Below are 21328 nucleotides of genomic sequence, written 5' to 3'. Positions count from 1 at the left end.
ATTTTAACATCCTCCATGAACCAAAATAGCCCTTCCCTTAATAGGCTTAAAGTTGCTGCTTATTAGTTTCATTTGATTGCTTGATTATCTACACCGGAAACATTGAATCGAAGACGTCATAATCCATTTATCTCCAAAGCAAAGTATTTGGCACATTATCGGCATTGCCGAGTGACACCCAAAGATCAATTGGGCTTGACAAGCCAGAAGTGCGCAACACTTTCTGTCTATCTCCATGACAAAGGATTCCACTAGAAAACAACGTCATGGGCTTCAAGCCTAGGTCTCTAATTAATAGACGGTTTGAAAATATGCATGGATAACCAAACATTGAAGGAAAATCAGGAAAAGAAGAGAAAATTTGGATTGTAGGTACAATATATATATACAACCTATAAATTCTTTCTTTTGTTTTTCTGTCGAACCTATAAATTCTTTCAGTTTCACAAAATTTGATACATTCATGCAGCTATGTAAAATATACGTGTAACCCCACTTGCCTGCTACTACTAAACTATGAACCTTTTGGCACCACAAAACTTTACAGAGCTCAACTTGCAGAACTTCAAACTGTTCGTGTTAGGTAAGTCTGTCTGCTATAGGAAGCACCAAATCGAGCCCTGAAGTGTGGTAAACTATTGTGCATATATTGCACAGAGCATATGTGCTCGTTGATCCTGCTGTCTTACAACTATGAAGAGACTTCGGGTTGAGGAGCTATACAGTTTCATCAAAAGAATTGTATTAGCCTGCGATAGAAAGGAGAAAAATCAGCTCCCCCAACTAATCAACTCAACGATGATTCACTTTAAAAAGCTCAAGTTCATAATTGTACAAAAATAAGCATTTCCAGATTTTGATGTTTTGGATTGTTAAGCACGAGTAAGTACTTAGGATACGTCGGACAGTGAAACAAACAATAGCAGATATTATTATTTTAAGATAAACTTAGCCAAGGATAAAGGTAATTTACCTGATTTTACAGCATATGGAGGTCAAACAGATTATGAGTTAGCTATTGCCATGGCTGGGACAACGAGACAGTAGGTGTTGATGCATTTAGACCTTGTTTACCATGTATAGCAGACTTAAGCACGTTATACTGTTCGTTCACAGAATCATACAATGCCTGCGTATAAGCTGCCTTATTCTGCAATAACAATAAGATGATCTGTTATTAAAAATTCAAAAATTGGGAGTGCTAAACTGACATAACATAGGATCCAGAGAATATCTGAACCTCAGGATTCTACTCAAATATTAGAAAACGAGATCAAGTGAAATCATGCATTGCGGTGAAAGAATTACATAATAGCCATTGAGACCCCCTTTATCATCTCGCTTTCTGTTCTGCTCTAAGTTCTATGCTCCTAAGACTTTTCCTTTCCAGTAGATAGTCATGCCAAGTTAAGATGGAAAATATTGCAGTGCTCACTCTAATGCATGATTTAGAATATGTACAAGTCTTTCTTAAAAACGGTTATTGACTTACAAGGTCTGAGGTATTGGAGAAGAAATGCAGGATAAATATGAAGACTGTTATTTTGCCTTAATGAAGTGCAGAGAGAGAGAGAGAGATCAATTTCCAAACAGACCAGTCTGAAGGATACAAGAGAGACTGTGTCTATGCAGTGCATTTAAATTTCTTATATTCGTATCTGACTAAACATAAAATCTACAAGCAAACTCATTTGACAGACACGAATTAACAAAAGAAAAGGCTGGCAGTTAAGATTTAAGCTAAAAAAGAAACATGGCAAACAAACGTCCAGGGACAAACAGAATTCTACTGACCTAATGAACTTCAGTCATACTTGATGCAACTAACCTTTTCAGGGTCTTCCAAGGAAGTGGCATGGAAACCGATTTCTGGTGCCACTGACAATCCAACCCCATGGAATGATATCATTCTTTTCTCCCCAATTTCTTTTTCCACCTGCAAAAAGTCACTTTTAAGTCAGATGAAATCATCAACAACAAAATATCAAATGCAAAATAAAAAGTTACCTTTGGTGGAGGGGGCATGATATCATGACATAATATTGCCAAGGGATATATGTGACCAGGAACACCAGCATGTTCCACAAGCCTTCTCATGTTGTCCACTGAGGAAACGTCAAAGGGTGCCTAAAAAGTGACATGTAACTATTAGACAAGTGTGATTGGAAGAAGCTGGTGCAGATGACTCAGGTTATTGTAGGTTGGAATTTGTTTAATGAAAGCACGCAGGATGAGGATGAAATGTAAAAATTGCAAAGCATGATTGCTTTTCCCTCTTTTCAATATATTCATATTTGAGCTTAATTTTGTACATAGTTGGTCCTTGATTACATAAAGAGTAAAAAGAAAACCTATACAACTCTTGACAAAGACCTTCAAGGGAAGTAATGCCAAAATGAAAAACCAATTGCAACTCTTACACAAGACAATTGTTTGATAACTCAAGGAAAGTATAAATCATGAGAGATAACCAGGGTTAAATGTCATTAAATATGGTTGGGATATATTTATGTCAAATAAATTGTTGAAATCAACCGTTAAAAGCACTGCCAATGAGATTGTCAATAAAGAAATTAATAGCAAACAAAAACCAAAAAAACTTGACAAAAATACCTTTTTTCTGCAGAAACTTTGCGAAGAAGCTATATATGCTTCTTATGTGTCACTTAGTCAACTTAACAAACTTTTTAAATATGCGTGATAATAACACCGATATCCTAGTTCTTCTTCTCTATGCGGACATACACAAAAGTATATTAATCAAGGATATCAAATCTTCTTTTTGCACCGGCAAGTTGGTTTTTAATGCAAAGACTTCATTCCAAGTAACTTGAGTTTTTGTTATCACTAAGTGCCATTGAAATACTAAGCTCATCAGCAAATTGTAGGGTTCAGAAACCAAGTATACCCTCATGAATTGACTCTTCCAAATGACTTAACCAACAAGCAGTTTATCAAGTCTACAGGAATCCCTTGGAGGTGTCAAGTTTTGAGTCAAAAGTAAATGAGTGATGGAATCTCCTTACTGGATACCACTCTCCTGAGACAGGATCTGGGCGGTCCCTGCCACCACTTGGTGCAATCCAGATTATTGTTGATCCACCCCTGGGATCAAATAAAGTTAGTCTTTGTGCAGACATAGTGCTAGATTAAGAAATTAGAATTAGGCCTAACTGTGCAAAGGAACTAAGAAATTAAAAGTGCAATTACCAGAGTGAGGAGAAAAATTTCAGGGGCAAAACAAATGAAGTCAATACTACTAATTGTATATCAGGATAAAGAAGCTCAGAATAGTTTCAGATTTTGCCTCCTAAAGGTCCAGAACTGGTGAAACTACAGTCAAATGATTTTAAGTGGAAACATAGGGTCCAATGATTGACATTAGAATGTGGTCGTGATATACAACAATAGAAATGCTTAAGCTTTGAAATTCTTTAACGTCATTAGAACTTCAAAAACAAACTATTGATGTTCAGTCCAAGGCTAAGATAGTGTAATCTGCATGCCCAGTTCACCTGTTCTAAGATCATAAAATGACCAGAAAGATGTTGCCAGTCCTATATCTGACTGAACTAATCAAAACCAAAATGGCAAAGGGAGCAATTTAAAAGTAGCATATAATACATAAATTTGCTATATATGCAAGATCATTATAGGAATTTAGAACCTGTAAGTTTTAATACTAAACAAATCATTCTGTGGAACAAATACCACATATCTGTACCCTTTTTACTTGGTAAACAACTGGCAATTGATGAAGCCAAAAAGAGGATGCTGGGTGTCACTAAACCAATAACGTCACATCTATATTGTTCCACAACAAAGAACAGCATTACTAGAATAATGGATTAAATACGACAATGGGGAGTCTGAGTTTAAATGGGACACACAATGGTATCATAGCCAAGGCATTTGACAATGTTGTCACATACACTAGGAAGATGGACAATTGACAACTGGACTTAAAGATTAAAGGCAACTTTTAAATGAATTTGGAACTTCACATAATTCAGACAATTGCTTCTTAATGAATAAGCCAGTATACCTCAGAAGCAAAGCCATCTCTTTTAAGCTTTTTGTGTTTGCTCTACGTTTCATCTCAACCAGCTCAGGATCATCATTCATGTGGTTTTTTGAATAAACACATAACAGATTCCTGAAATGTAGAAAGCCAACCAACTTTAAATCATTTCAGAAGGAACAAGCACATTTATAAATACAAGCTTCTTTAAAGTAAATACAAATGCACCTTCCCATGCTAAAGGGCTTGCAAAGAGGATCAGTAATAACTCTATCCCCAGCCACATAGATCTGTGATGCAACATAAAAACGTTGGTTTTAACAGATTACTCATAGCAGATATGAACAGGCTTTTACTTTTAGTCTCAGATTATAGATAGATTATTTCACCACGTTCTCAGCAAGATTAGGATTTGTTGATTCCAGCAGCAATGCAATAACAGCTGGATCTGCTTCAGTCTGGTGGTTAGACATCAAGACAATGTTGTCACCCTGAAAATACAATCCAAAATACAGAATTTTAATTTTTATTTAGGACAGAAAGCTGCAGAATACTATTTATCATATAATTAATAGATAAATAATAATCAAATACGTTCTTAGTTACACGTCCACAAAAAACACAGGCCAAAAGAAAGGTTAAGGGAGATAAGACTACAGCACTCCAACTTTAGGTTAAGCAGCCATCTCCTGCACTTAATCTCAAACCAAGTGAAAAAACAAAAGGGGGAAAAAAAGGGCAAAAAGAACCTTGTTCCCCATCCCCATGTTAATATGATATCTCAACCATTAGCAAACAAGAACATATAAACTATCAATGATTCCCATCCAGCTTCTTTAAGCCAGCAATTTTACAACCTAACTTTCATTGGTCAGACTTGTACTTGGGCACAGGTAGCACCATCCAGTAATGTTGTAATTTTTCATTCTATATCAGCAAATCAAAATGAACTACAGAATCAAAAGTAAAAGCAGTATCTAAAGCCCCCCAAAACAAAAATATTACTCCATCCCAAATTTTTCGTCGCGTCTAGAGAATCATTTTTTTTCAACAGTACTGAAATGTTGCTTTGTTTTCTATACTTACCCTTCAGAACATTGTAAGAAATGACCTAGGTCAAATGAATTTCCTGTGTTAATTAACAAGCTACCAATGAACCAAGCGTAGTTGCACACTCGACTGATATTAGAGCTAGTGTAATTCGTGGGGACCATGTGCATTCCATGCAATTCTTTATCAGATCACCATCAAATGAAAAGGAATGCACGGAAACACACTCCTTTTGCCATCACATGTTCCAAGCTGGTGAGTTTCATGCACAATTTCTTAGCAAAAGTCAAAAGAATTATGATGGGCCAGCAGCTCATTTTAAATGAAGGGTAGGAATGGAAATTAGATGAGAAATTTTTATCATATTATAGAGTGGCTGTATTTGGACAGACCAAAATAGAAAGTATGACACCTCAGTGGGATGGAGGGAGAAACAGTTACACTCTTACCAAGTACTTTTACAATTTTCTCTCCAAAAACAATCTATTCTGTTACATCTTTTTTTTTCTTTTTATCATCTTATTTTTCATGAAAAGTTTCTTCTACTGTTTCTCCTACATGTTACTCTTATGCTACAGTTGGGTGAAATGCAAAAGAGAAGGACGGAAAGTAAAGCTAGATCTAAATGCTTAACTTTCCTTCTATTACAAGCAAGGAAACTCGAGAAAATATGGAATTTCATTTTCACTGCTTTCCAATTATTTTAACCCTTTAACAGTTATGGATCCAACTGAGGGATGACAATCAGAAGCATAAAGAATGAAAAATGCACACGCAAGCACCCATACACAAACCAGATATAGAGAGAGAGAGAGAGAGAGAGAGACAGAGACAGAGATCTGGAGACATGAAGTGACTCTAAAGATGGAATTTGAATAATAAATCCTCACCAACCATGAAAAGGAGGAAAAATAAAAAGCAAATGCACCTGAAGAAGCTTGTCTCCAATTTCATTGAAAAGAGAAATGTTTCCAACATAAGAGTTCCTGTAAAGGGATAAATTAGTGATTTTGCTTATTGCATGGACCTCTAAAAAAAAGAAAAAAATGAATATGGTGGCAGAGACTTCATGCGAGTCCTAGAAATAAATCAGAATTATATAGGAAACTGTACAACTGAGGGTTATTGCAGATGAGGAAACCGCACAAGATATGTCACTTGGCAATTAATCTTGAAAATTGACAGCTCAACAAATAAGATACTTGTCCCAAAATACAGCCTAAAGAGACCAATAACCAAACAGGATCAACTATCCTCTTTCACCTAGAGGGAATAGACAAAGTGTCCTTCCAAAACAAAAATATATAGTTGAATCTTGTTAGTCCTTAAATATCCACTTTGAACTAGCCTCCACCTCCTTTTCTCTAGCACTTAGCCTACACCATCTCCTATCAGTAACTGATCTATCAGATCAAAGCTCCTGTTCAAAACATATGCACTAGATATTCATGATTACAAATATAACTTTTTACCCAATCCCACACAACCACACAATCACTTTTTCAACCACTGAACAAAAATCACATGTCTACTTCTTTTTCTTTCTTTATGAAGGATGCTTTACGGTTTCCATTACTGAAAAAGCCAAGCAAGAAGGCAGCAGGAACTGTTACACAAATAAATTAAATAAATGATTTTTTTGGCAGGCTATTGTTGTTGTTGTTATGCAGGCAAGGTGGGTTTTAATAGCTGGGAGGGGGAAAGGAGAAAACTAAATGCCTGCTTCTTTATCTTCTTTTGAAAATTTCTTTTCTTGTTTTACCTTTACTCTTAAGCAATCTTTTCCTATGTAGCTTTCTTATGGAGATGAGAGGATAAAATGGCTGTAAAATACATATGAAAATATAGCATTTATAGGTTAAAATCTTCGTGATAAAAACTTAAGCCCTCATTCTTCCAGAAAAGAAGGCTGAAAGGAAATATGTAAGATAACTGAAAAACAAAATGATATTCCAATTTGACAGAAGGTAATGGCTGAGATGCCAATAAATCTCCCTATGTACTGTTTCTTGCTTCCCCTCAATGAACCCACTAAACAAAAGCTTGCTTGATCTGCTGACAGAAAAGCTTGACACAAATCTGACATCCCATCTCCTCCTTAAGAGAAAGATCTAAAGCTCTCAGGTGGAAGGATCTTACATCCTTCTTACCCAAACTCGAAAGCCACTCCCGTCATGGAAATCATCTACCAACTCATCTAAAATACGCAATACCAATGTCTAACAACTAGTGCTTTTCTCTCTTGCTTACTGGTAAATGCTCTCGATCTCACCTCACGTTGTCAAGTGTTATTGACCAAACCAGGTGATAACTAACTGACCTCGGTGTTTACATACGCCTACATGTACCTTCTTATCCTTACCCATAACAGCCCCAAAGGAGAGAGAGGGGGGGCCACATTAGGAATCATATAAGTAATCAGCCATGGAATATCAAGAGATGACAAGCAATGAAAGCTCAGTTGGTTTCATGTACCAAACTTTATCTCAAAGTCTGATGTCAAGTGGGATTACACGGAATTATCCAGTTAAAGGGGGGGAAAAAAAAGGCAACCAGCCAGGTCACTTGGTTGAGATGAAGTTATACAAGAGATTACAGGCATCCAACTGCATACTCAATTCAGACTGCATACTCAATTCAGATAACAGTTTATTCTCAGAGCTATTTCAAAAGTTGGACAAAATCTAGCATAAAGCAAAAAAAAAAAACTTACAAACACAAAGCATATGGTTAAAGACTTAAAACAGAGAAAGAAAGAAAGAAAGAAAGAAAAATAAGCCCGTAAGTTCAGAATTTCAAAGTTTTAACCCCAGTTGCTGGTAGTCATTTGCAGACAGAAAGCATTAAAAAGGCAAATTTGACCTAAACTGGGGTACACCAGCTATGGGACTTGAATTTCAGGCTGCACTCAAATTTTATTTGGCATAGCCTAAGCAGATTTCCATATATGGAGATTTTTCCTAACCCAACAAAGAGAAGTACAGCCACTCTACTCACTCCTGAATTACAGTAAACCAGACATCCTTAGTAAAATGACAAATAAAAGAAATAAAAGACTCGCCTGAAGTCAATCAAGGGACGGATATAATTTTGACCAAACATGTAGTAGTCAAAAGGTTCTCGAATAGCTTTGTGATAGGATGAAAATTCAAAAGGATCCTGAAAGTGGATGCAAATCAACAATTACAACAAGGAAATCCTAAAATTGCAAATAGTACAGCATTAGATGATACCGTTCTTACCTTGACATCCATGAAGATGCGATCAAATGCCAAAGCCATATTAGATAATACAATCTCACGAGCTTTGGGATCTCCACTTTGGTAAACCTGGAGTGAAAGTATCATATATGAATCACGAAATAGCAAACATTTGAGATAGTTATGAACCAAACAAAAGAAAAGCACAAGACTATACTTGAATAGACTGTACTTAAATGATAGTCAGCATGGTTAACCACCATTTTCCACTCAATATTGCACAAAATCAAATTAAGCATAAACAAAATTGTTATCAATGTAAAAGGTGTGCATGCACTTAAATTTAGAAACATTACAGATATTATTGGAAAAAATAGCCAGTCTTTGAAGAACTCATACCACCATTGATTGCTAATTTGCCAGGAAAAAGAGAGTTTTCACTAATGAAGCACTATAAGCATGTCGCAAATAGTATCCCATTCAAATGATTGGAAAACAAGATTGTTCAAGGGAATAATAATGCCATAATCTCATGCAATGCTTGTAAGAACATCAATGTATATATTTGACATGAAATCAGACGTAGGTAGAATTGCCTAGAAATCAATTAATCGAAGTTTCACAGGATACAATGTGGAATGCCTTGAAAGACATCATTTAAATCAAGAACAGCCCTACAACCAGGCAAATGAGCCCAAAAATGAAATGATAAATTGCTTTCCAAGACTTGGAGTTATTCTAATCTCATATAAACCATTTTGGATCATATGCTTTAAAGTTGTTGTAGATTAACATCACAAGTATCCAGAAATGGAGAAATATCAACAACCAACAGTGAAGAAAAAAGTCAGCTGGATTGAACACCTTCACAAATGTGCAACGAGTAAAAAGTATCATAGAAACCATTGTCATATTTGACAAAATATTCTACACCCAAATGAAAGATCAAATTGCAAGTACAAGAAGATGAATTTACAGCATTCCGGTAGTTCTGATACAACTCCTCCATGCCTTGAGTAACATTCAGAGGCAACCTTCCAGAGTCTGCTGCTTTTCTAATCCCAGAAAGTAGATCTGTAAAGCAAGAAATGGAAAAAAGTTCAGTATGACCACTATTGTACAAAAGCATTTTCATTCTCAACTTCTATTACTCTGACAGGTAAATACCAGGAAAACATCAGATAACACCAACCATAGTTCCAGTCTAAAATCACGGGTTTCCACAGTTGCAATCTAATATCAAAGGTTTCATTTTTGAGGTAGGAGCATCAGGCCATTACAATACGACACCCCCCCCCCCTCCCAAAAAAAAAAACCCCATCATGGCCATGGGGGGAAACAATATACAGCATTTATGATTAATTGATGTAATTATTTTCAGTTGTAAATAGTAAATGCCCTTGTCAATTTCAGATATGACACTCAAATTTTGGCAAAAAGATTAGTTTTAGGGAGGCTGTATTGAATCCAAGATGATTCCATTGTTATAACACACTTCGTGTAAAGCAGCTGCATCAGTTGCTTACATTTATGCTTCATGAATAAACCACAACTCCTTGCAGGTAAAGCATGTATGGAAGTACTTTGGATGTTTAACAATGTTTTCAGCCTTAAATAAGTGTTTCAAAGGAATGCGCTTTAACTAGTTTTGTTTTTCCTTACTGTTATACCAATTCTACTGAAGTAAAAACTTTTGACATCTTATAAAACAAAATTATATAGCTCATCCTGTATCCAAATCTATTGTAGTTAGACTTTGGATATGCAAAATCTGATCCCATGGTTAAATGCAACTATACAACAGTATGCAATTTGAGACATTACTGAATCTTCTTTCCCCTTGCTACCATATGAAGCTATCATCTTGCCATACAACAGCCAATGTTTCATGCCACCTTTGCATACTCTCAAGAATATGAAGCAGTTGGCAACTCATTCGTCTAGAGTTATCTCACTCCATGCATTTTTCATCCAAACTGGGTATGGTGATGGGAACTAAGTTCAAGATACAGAAAAGGACAGCCCCTTCCTACTTTCTTGCATGCAGATTATGCCTAAGTTCAAGGTGGCAGATTATGCAGAAAGTCACAAATAATGCAGAATTTGCATGCAGAAAAACAACACATACATTGTAGATTGGGCATATCTGTTTACTGTAGAACTCCCACTTTTTAAATTTGCTGGAAAAACAATAGCAAAACTTACAAATTTCATTAGGCCAAAAAAAAAAAAACGAATACGGTAAAGCTTCTTTTGATCTGAAAAATACCCACACATGATCATAGCTGAAATCTTCTTCACATAGGAAAGAATAAAGAAATTGAAATAAGAACCCCATGTAAAAACTTTAAATACATTCTGAAAGCAATGGCTATGGTCATCATTGTACTTTAAAATTTTTTGGACTAGAAGATTGAAAAAGAAAAATAGAACCCTTATAACAAGTAGAGTATCAACCAGAAACAAAATGGAAAAAAAAAAAAAAAGAATAGTTGAGTATTATATTTCTCAGTCCTAACAAACTGCCACGTGACATAGAAAGGCACAGAACACTGTCTTCCACTAATTGACAATGGACAACTATCCAACGTAACTTAGATGTCTCAAAACTGCAAGCCCTGGGTATTATTACAGCACCATTCAGATCCAAATTCATAAAGCATCTTGATTAGAATGAAGGAAAAACTGCAGCTCATCAAGAATTTACAAGAAATCAGCACGAACAACAAATTAAGAGCCAGGATACCTCTAGACCGTCATAGCAACCAAACATGGGATCATTCAACTACAAAGGCAAAGGAAAAAAAAAAAGAAACTCAAACAAACATATTTACAAACACATTTACGAAGAAATGTAACGTCATGTGCACAATGCATACAACCACAACTGAATTTTTAGCAAATTGCAAAAATTCAATAACTGCAATCAATCATTTCCACTTTCAACGATAAAAATTTTAAAATGTACAAGAAACACATTATACCTATAGGAAGTGGCTAAACTTGATAATTACACATGCAAGAGTGAGTTCGTGTGTTTCTCACACACACATCTTTATTTTATTTATTTGAATTATGTATCTCGTGATATACACAGCAACTGAAATACAAGCAACGTATTCGCTGGTATAAGCAGGTGCACATACAAATTAAGTTCGTCAACACACGAATTAGATTGATTAACAAATTACACATATGTAAATTTGTTAATATATATGCAGATAAATGCATTAAGACACTCACGCAGGAAGAATAAAAAAAAAAAAAAGAGCGAAAGTGTATGGACCAGAAGAGGACCTTCTTCAGTTCGGAAATCCACGAAATTCAGCGAGAGCGAGAGCTCCGAGATGGAGCAGCTGGAACTAGAACCGGAAGCAGCCAACGCCTCCGCAGCTGCCGTGGCGGAACCTTTCGTCTTATCGCCACCAAAAATCTCCGCCATTCCTCTCACCGACTTAGCCGAAGGGCAGAACTCTACAGAACTGGAAACCTTTACTGAAAAAATTGAAGTTGCTCTCCAACTTGAACAGGCCGGAGAAGCAGCTCGAGCTGCCCCCGCCGCCGCCGAAGTGAAGAGGCTACAAGGAGGAGGAGCAGAGAGGATCACCATGGAGACAGAGTAAAGAGTAGAGATAGAGAGAGTGAGACAATTTTAGAGAGAGAAGGGAAAAATTATGCCATATAAGAGAGAGTGGTTCTTATTGTTGAAAGCTTGATATGGAGGGGGTGGGGTCCGCGTGGGGTCGGAGTCGGATGGTGGGGGAAGGGGAATAATTGGGTAGGGGTGAGTGCGTGGTGATTGATGGTAGACGCACGTGCTTTTTATCTCCCAATAAAGACGTGGAAAAATCCGATGGTGATTGATTTTGAGGGGAGTGGAGCTTGGTGAAGTCTTATCGTGACACGTGGCACTAATGGGAGAAATATAGGTCTGATCGATGTATATCCTCTTTACGCTATCCACTTTTCTTCCATTTCTATTTCCTGGGAAGAGCAGTAGAGCTCTAGAGCGGTTTTTTCCGTTCTTGATTTTGAAATTTTATGAAGTAGTCCTTTCAGTTTTGGAATTTGCAAATAATATTAAAAACTTTAGTGTGCAATTAATTGTTCAATTGAAAATTATCTGGAAAATCATACATAAATGGAATTATGGATACATTTTGATGACTTCTTTTTCTGTTTTTTTGGAATTATGTGTTTGACAAGAAGTTTCAAAGTGGACAAAAAGGTTTGATTAAGTCGCTGAGATTCAATAGATTATGTTGTTTCTATTTAATTCAAGCAAAGCTTCGAGAAATTTTTTTCGACCAAAATTAAAACTTTTAAGATCAATTCAAGTTATCAAAGTTTATTATGACTCTTTCGATTCAACTATGACTATAGTTTTTTTTTCTAACTTAACACAAAATAGTCCTTAAATCGATTTTAATTGACTAATTTAGTTTAGATTTGATAACGCTTTTCGTTGGTGAGAGTAATTATTTTTTAAGCTTGTGGAGCTCTAAAATACAAAATGTACTTGCTAAGAAGTATATGGGTAAGTCTTAAATAACCACAAATTTTGTAAGCATAAAGTTAAGAAGAAAACAATTAATACTCTTCTTACATTAGTGGCCAAATTATGTGCTGTGGCTGGCTATCAAGGTCCCATCTACTTTTGTGATTACAACATTACAAAAGTCTAACATCATTGATGTTAAACTATACTAACTATTTATCTATTTGAGATTGCGTAATTAAGATGGCAATGTGCATAAATCATTGTGTTCAAACAAGTCCTAAAAGATGACGGGAGTACAGAAGCACAAACAAATCAAGGCCAACTTGACGTTGACTAATTGAGACTTCAGACCAATTTGGGATTGGAGTGTTTTCAGTAGAAAATTACTTTTAGGTGTTAAAAGTATTTTTAAAGTGTTTGGTGAACTTTAATCCATAAAATTAGGAGTAGGGTTTTTGATATTAAAAGCACTTTTAGCAAAAACTCAAATTTTGTGCTTTTAGAGTAGTTTTTGTGATTTAAAAAATAAAACACCAAATTTAATCATTTTATCCTATATTATGAACTAAATAAAGAGATAAATTTAATGATTTTATCCTATATTACCACAAATCTTGTTTAGTGATGCTAAATTTGTTAATACTAGCATTTAGTACTATTTATCAAATAATTTACCACATATTGGTTTGTCATTATATCATTTTGGGACCGATCTCACCAAAAAGTTCAATATTTATAAACGCATATTATTATCTAATTATTGAACCATGGCTCTCTTTGGATTAGTGACTTTTTCACAAACAAGTTTTTCCAATACAAATGTTACAGTAACACACTCTCAAGAACACCTAATATATGCAAATCTCAAATACAAACTAAAAAAATAAATAATTAATGAGAAAAAACCCATCGCCTCTATCTTTTTTCACCCACCACCATCGGCCCTCTCCTTCCTTCTCTCTTCTCCGCCTCCTTTCTCCTCCCTATCCTTCCTTTTTGCTCCTTCTCATCCCCTTCCCCTACCTCTCCGCTTCCAAGGCCACGATCAGACCAACCTTCTAGTCATAGCTAGAAGTCATGATCTAGTTGCAATTTTTGGCCGCAACTAGAAGGTCAAGTGGCATTTGGCTACAACTCGAAGGTTGTGTGAGAGGAGGGTAGAGGCAAGGGAGGGAAGGGAAGGGTAGGAGGGAGGGCGAGGAAGGAAGAGAGGAGAAGCGAGGAAGGAAGAGAGGAGAAGGGAGTGATGAATAGTGATCGCGAGTGATGGTAGCTAGTATTATTTTCAATTTTTGAAAAATATATAAAAAATTTTAAATTCTAAAAATATTTCAAAATATATTCTTAAAAACACGCTCAAATTCACCCTCAAATACATCCCAAAAACAACTAATCATTTATAATAAAAGTTTTTCACATATAATTGCTATAATAAAATTTTTGAAAAATATCCCCAAAAACACCTAATTCATACGGAGCCTAAGCTTAGGTTTTAAATACGTTGGATTCATTTTTCCATTTGGCATCCATGAGAAGGGATGTAATTTAGAACCATAATTAATTTTATTGCCCGAAATAAGCAAATTAGCAATAGTTCTAAGTTTATCAAAAAGTAAAATAGGATGTGGATAAGCATAGAAAAATAAATAATAATTTAATAGTGGTGACGCAGTCTTGATGAGATACGTCTGGAGCAACGTTCCAAAAAGTGATGCTCCGGACAAAAGTGCAAGTTGGTCTGAACACTCGACTCTCAAGTAGGCCTGTCAACGGGTCGAGTCCGGGTCGAAATTCATTATTACAGACCCGGATCCGGCACACTATATCGGATCCGGATTCGATCCATTTATCTTACGGGTCTTTTACTCTATGTTTCGGATCCGGGTCTACCCGAAAAAAAACTAACAAAATTTATAATTCCTAACAAAAATGAGAAAAAAACATATATTTATAAACTAATTTCTAACTAATACAAAAAAATCAAATAAGAAAAGAAATCAAATTAACCTTACTCAAATACACCACCTTAATCAAATTATATTGATTAGGATCCGGGTCCAATTATATTGATTACTCAAATAATCATCCTAATCAAATTATATTAATAAATATATATTTTTTAAATTATTAATTCATTTATTTCCGGATTTGGGTCCAATACAGGTCGAAATACTATATTCCGTATCCGATCCGTTTTTTGTTTGATAAAACAGATCCGGATCCGAGTCCGGGTAACGGAATTAAATTCCTATCCATACTTGGATAAATTTGACGGATCCGGTCGGGGTCCGGGTCTAGACCCGGACTGTTGACAGCCCTACTCTCAAGTGTCCAAATTATTTTTGTCATACACCAAACCACCGGGAATTAATTTAGATTTAGTTTATAGTAACAACTTATTTAATATTATCCTTGTGATGTCACATATGAACTCTTTCAAAACCTCATATTACATCACCCTAATAATTTTTTTATATAATACATATGAAATAAAAATATATTTATAAAACAAGCAAATAAAATTGTGCAAATAATAAACTATCCAAACAATCCATTGTTACTAATTTATACTTTACAGTATTAACTTTTGTTAATTTGTCGACTTTTCAAGGCTTTCGTGACTTGTGATTTAGGATTTGCATAATAATCCCTGGAAAAAAAAATTCTTTTACAGAAAGCCATCATGAAAAATCAAACTTCAGAAGTGAAACAACAACCCTTCTTAATAGTTTAGTTTATAAAGACTGGAGTTTTTTTTTTTATTTTTTTTATCGTCCATGCCAATTTCTTTAGTTTCCAGATATACGTTCCCTTAGAAAAGGAAAATGCAGCTAATTATCAAGAACTACACATGAATGCTCGGCCCTGGAAAAAACTACTACTACATAGGAACTGTGCGTGTGTGTGTGTTTTTTTTGGGGGGTGAGTGGTTGATAAGGAATTTGGAAGATGGACACTTACCAGCACAATCAGTGATAGAAGCACAACCAGCGAGAGAACCTCAGCCCACGTATTGATCTAGGAAAGATAGTTTATTACAGAGAAATATAGGTTTCAAAGGATAAGGCAGAGTGGATTTGAGGAGAAAGATTGCAACTCGAATTTATATAGGAAATCTTAGGGCTTGAAATCTTGACCAATGAGGTTTCAGAAAATCTGAGGAAGATCAGGTAGGAGCTTAGCGAAGAAGAAATACACAGATAAAATGGGACTCATCATATAAGGCCAGAAAATATTCTTGAGGAGTCAAAAAAAAAAAAAAAAAAAATTCAAGCAAAACGTGGCCCCCTGGTACCATTATCGTGTGGCAATTTGGTCTATTCTCATCCACGAAACCCATTTGAAAGACTTAGGCGGCGTTTGGTAAAAGGGTTTCGGAATGAGGAATTGAAATAAATTCCATGATTCATGTTTGGTTCACTACTATCGAAATTGAAATTTTGAAATGATATCTAAAAATTTAGCATTCCACCATTCCTTAGTAAGTTGGTGGGTTTTGTCCAAAACCCAAGTGTGATTCCAAAATCTTATAATTACATAATATTTAGTATAATTAATATTTATATATATTATATTTATATTATAATATATACTTATATATAATATATTATAATTATAATATTTTATTATAATATTAGTATATTATATAAATATATATTATAATTATTTAGTTAAATATAATTATAATTATATAATATATATTATAAATTTATTAATATTATATAATAATATATTTATAATATATATGTATATTTATAAATGTATATTATATGTGCATATAATTATAATATATACATGTATATAATATTAATAAAATATATATTTATATTTATATTTATTATTTTAAATATAATAACTATATTTAATATGTAATATACATTATATTTATATAAAATATTAGTACAATTAATATTTATATATTATATAGTTATAATTATATATTTATATTATAACATTTGTATAATTATAATTAATTATATATAATATTTAATTTAATTAGTTACAAACTTATAATAATGATATTATTATATTATATACTTATATATTATAATTATTTAGTTAAATATAATTATAATTATATATTATATATTATAAATTTATCAATATTATATAATAATATATTTATAATATATATGTATATTTATAAATGTATATTATATGTGCATATAATTATAATATATACATGTATATAATATTAATAAGTTATATAATTGTAATTATACTTATAATTATTATTTTAAAAATAATAATATATAATAATAACTATATTTAATATGTAATATATATTATATTTATATAAAATATTTGTATAATTAATATTTGTATATATCATATAATTATAATTATATATTTATATTATAACATTTGTATATTTATATTTAATTATATATAATATTTAATTGTTATTATAATGTATATTAATTTATGTAATATAATTGATATTATCAATTATACTAATAATTATACATGTTTACTAATAGAAATTATTAATTAGTTATACTAAATTTACTAATATATTTATATTAATATATTTAATTAGTGAAAATTTCTTATATCCCATTTACAAAGAGCCAATGACTATCATTTACGATGTAGTTTATAATATATTTATTATATTCCATTCTGAAAGAGCTGACGAACCAACATCAACTATAGTAATGATACACATTCCAGGTACTTGAACCAAACAGATGTATTGGAATGAATGACCTTATTCCAAACCCAGGATATCCAATTTCGAATCCGAATCCGATTCCGATGTGCGAACCAAACGCCACCTAAAAGTTTGAATTCGAGTGAATGGACACATATTTATTGGAATGAAATACTGTTGTTTATTTAAAAAAATTTTTGAGTGAAAAACACATATTTTATTTAAATGCTCAGAGGTCCTCTAACATTTTAATTTGCACATATTGCTAATTACTAGACAGTCTATAAGTACTTAAATGTGAATGTTGACTGAAAACAAGGTATTTTGGTTTTAACTTTACGTGGCAATTATTTCATTTAAAAGAGTTATCCTATATGATAATCTTTAAATGCAATAAAATGTTTTGATTCCTAATGTCCTCAATTTTGTAGTAGGCTTGTACATGAATAGAATGGAATTGAACAAGTTTTAGTTTCCTGTACCCGTTATATTATATTTCCTTTTCTTTGGTCATTTACAACTATGCACACCAATAGTAATTTTTCTTTCTTTGAATCTTATTTTACATAATCGCAACCCTTTTAAAGGATCAATTTTGAATTTTGCAATTAATGCCTTGATATCAATTAATGTGGATGCAGTTGAATCTTTAAAAATATATAGAAGTAGTCAATAATAATTCTTTCTTTGAGTTCAAAATATTGCATTCAATTTGTTGAATGTTAATTTTATTATTTGAAAATAAAAATTGGATGATATTTCTATTATTTATGAACTCTATATATTTTTAATACATTTTTACTTTAGTATTTTCAAAAAATACCCATGGATGCCCAAATTCATAAGGGTCTGGATATGAATTTACTTTTTGAGACCCAAAAGGGTCTGGATCTGGATCTGGGTCTAACTAAATTAAATGGGTCTGGATTTGGATCAAAGGGATCCAACCCAAACCCTACCCATTGACATACCTAAATATCTCAGAATCATGTGCTGCAGCTACTGTTGCCATGGAAACACCACGAAATTAATATAAAAAAGTTCTATTGGGCTGCAACAAGTAGTACTATAACATGAATACACAATGATAAATATTTCATCCATAATAAACAATTTGATAAAATGCCATCCATGCATGAAAAAATTCTTAATAAATATGAGATGTAACACGTTTCCATTTAATATTAAAAAATGATTTAATTCTTATTCAAAAATTAATAGTAATTTTTCTTTCTATGAATCTTATTTTACATAATCGCAACCCTTTTAAAGGATCAATTTTGGATTTTGCAATTATGCATTGATATCAATTAGATTTTGAAAGGGCATTTTGTCTCCATATACCCCTATGAGAAAAAAATCCAATTTAAAACTTTGAACTCCAATTCAAGTTAGAATTTACTAAACACCGAACTCAAACTTAGAATCTTCTGAAAATCTAGTTGGTAGCTTGCCCGACCGGTTTAACTCAATAACAAAAGCAATTGGCCATTATATACTACTCGAAAATAAGAATGAATAGTTTTCAACCCATAATAGGAAGCACGGAAAGTAGAGGAGCGTTTCCTTGTACTACAATGAAATTGCAGAGACAGGAAACAGTTCAGAAATTTCTATATGAAATTGCTAATCTCTTGTCCCAATTATAGTAAACTTCGGATACAATTCATAATTGTAAAGAAACTACTAGTAACGCTTCCAATTTTTTCTTAACTTCCAAGTCTATAAAACCTATATATACTAGTTATAAACCAACATAAACTTTTTTCTACTTCTCTCACATCTCCACGGAACTCAAGATTCTGAGAATTATAACAACTTTTCTGTGATCGTTCCTTTTTCCTTCCAAAATTTTGAAAAGGGACATTACAATGCTGCCATATGGAACTCAACCACGATGGTTAGAACATTTGCTTCAAGTAGGATTCTATGAAGACGTTGATACTTGTAGCGTTCAAACCCATCGGTGGAAAACAGTTTTCTGTAAAACATGTATGGATGGGCCAATTTGTGATAAATGTTGTTGGACAAATTCTCACAAAAATCATGATATTCTGCGGGTACGTTTAGTTTTTATTTCAACATGCATGCATGTGTATTTATTTAATTTTTTTTTGGGTCTGGTTTGGAATAAACTTTTACTTATCATGTATTAGGTTTGCAAAGCGTCTCATCGAGTAGCTGTACCAAAAGAGGATATAACAAAAGATATGGATGTTGATGGCATTCAGCCCTTCAGAATTAACTTCAAATTGATTTTCTTGTTGCATGAAAACGTAAAAAGTCAGTGCAAAATTGTCCGAAGTGTCAGATATGTCAAGGATATATCAAGGATCCAACTTATAGGTTTTGTTCAATCGCCTGCAAAGTAAGATTTTTTTCCCCTTTTCTTTTTTGAGATTTATCTTAGGCCTCAATTGTGTTAAATTTACTTATACATAACTTATGTTCATTTATAGGTTAAATCAGTTCAAGGAATCAATGGCGAAGTTGATCTGCAACCAAGTCATGGCCTAGAAGTCCAGCTTCGTCCAATTAGAAGGCATGGGAGAAAAGGAGTACCTCGTAGATCACCACTCAAATAATGGATAGATATTAAGTTTTTATGGTTATTGAACTCTCTAATTTACATGTATTTAGGCAGATCCACTAAAAAAATATATATATTAGTTGCTAATTTTATCTACTATTTTATTGGTTTCGCCCGTTTAAGCACAGGTAGCTTACTTTAAGTCATATTTTGAGTGCTTATTCTAGTCTGGCTAGTCAAGAAATAATACAAATTGCCTTAAATTGCCCTTTGGTTTAGAGTTTCAACGAAAAAACCTCCTTGTGATTTTAAAGTGCCTTTTAGCCTCTTATGTGAAATTGCTATATTCAATTTTTTTGGGTTCAAAATTCAAGAACAACGTATACACCATCAGGATAGAAGAAGATGATGAGTTTGTTTGGAAGGCGCCATTGTTTGGGTAGGAAGGACTAGACGTTTGCACGTGCAACCTTTTGGGGTGAATTTCATGATTTAGATTTGGCCAAAATTGTGAACTTTGAGAATGTGCATTCCCAATTTCCGGGTTCCAGATTTTAAAGTTTTGATGTAATCGTGAGTTTTACACTAATTCAATGATAATTCATGTTTATATCAAAATTATTCCGGTTTATATCGAAAACTGGACAGAATTGAAATGGGAGAGGTCCCATCTCTCCCAATTTTCATGCGATAGTTGGAGGTCCTTAAAGTGGTTTTCTTCATTCATACGTACACATTGGTAAAATTATTGTTTGTGTGCAATGGCCATGGCGGCCATTAAACATGGTTGGGTACTATTATCACCAACAATTGTTCATGTACCACATTCGAGTGAGATACATGGGGATGTTGGCTTATGAAATTGTTTGAAAGTACGGATTGAGGCAATTGAGGGGCATGGCTGGCTAAGAATGTCATATTCTCACAGCTAGCCTGTTTAGCTATCTTTATTGTTCTCATTTGCATCACAGAAAGCAGTGGCGGATTTAAGGTGGGGCACGGGCCCCACTCCCCCTTTAAATTCCTATAATACTTATACAATTTCGAAGACATGGTAGAGAATATAGTGTTAAATTGGGGAGTGGGGATTTCATCTTTTTTTTTTTGTCTTTGCTCACGAGATTGACATGGTCTCCACTCCCCAATTTCCCTTCCCTCCTCTGGTCCTCTATTTCCTCCCCCCCCAACACAACCGAGAGCCACTCTACCAAGCAACTAGCCACTCTTTCTCTTGATCATCTCATCCAATCATATTATTCACTTCCTTTGTCCCCACTTCCCAATTTCCCTTCCCTCCTTTAGTCCCCCATTTTCCCCCCACAACCGAGAGTCACTCTTCCTTCCACAACCAAGTAGCTAGCTACTCTTTCTC

The 21328-nt window shown here is 33.7% G+C and overlaps 1 protein-coding gene across 2 annotated transcripts; it reads right to left on the bottom strand.

Moving 5' to 3' along the window:
- Window positions 1–983: 983 nt before the first annotated feature.
- Window positions 984–15929, bottom strand: LOC113779593 (glycerol-3-phosphate acyltransferase, chloroplastic-like). Of its 2 annotated transcripts, XM_027325226.1 has the most exons (13): window positions 15734–15929; window positions 11569–11849; window positions 9248–9345; window positions 8314–8400; window positions 8133–8230; window positions 6000–6057; window positions 4411–4512; window positions 4250–4311; window positions 4046–4156; window positions 3027–3105; window positions 2008–2127; window positions 1829–1936; window positions 984–1150 (listed from the first exon to the last, which is right to left on the bottom strand). In XM_027325226.1, exons 2-13 carry the CDS (start codon window positions 11711–11713, stop codon window positions 1016–1018), a joined length of 1203 nt encoding a protein of 400 aa, XP_027181027.1. In that variant the 5' UTR covers window positions 11714–11849; window positions 15734–15929; the 3' UTR covers window positions 984–1015. The 2 variants fall into 2 exon arrangements, with proteins under 2 accessions (XP_027181027.1, XP_027181026.1); XM_027325225.1 differs by lacking the exon at window positions 15734–15929 and having other exon boundaries at window positions 11569–11921.
- Between the last annotated feature and the right edge of the window lie 5399 nt (window positions 15930–21328).

Source organism: Coffea eugenioides, chromosome 8 (assembly GCF_003713205.1).
Source record: "Coffea eugenioides isolate CCC68of chromosome 8, Ceug_1.0, whole genome shotgun sequence".
Lineage (NCBI taxonomy): Eukaryota > Viridiplantae > Streptophyta > Magnoliopsida > Gentianales > Rubiaceae > Coffea > Coffea eugenioides.
Note: the sequence above shows the minus strand (reverse complement) of the source record. Positions and strands in the feature narration are given on the sequence as shown.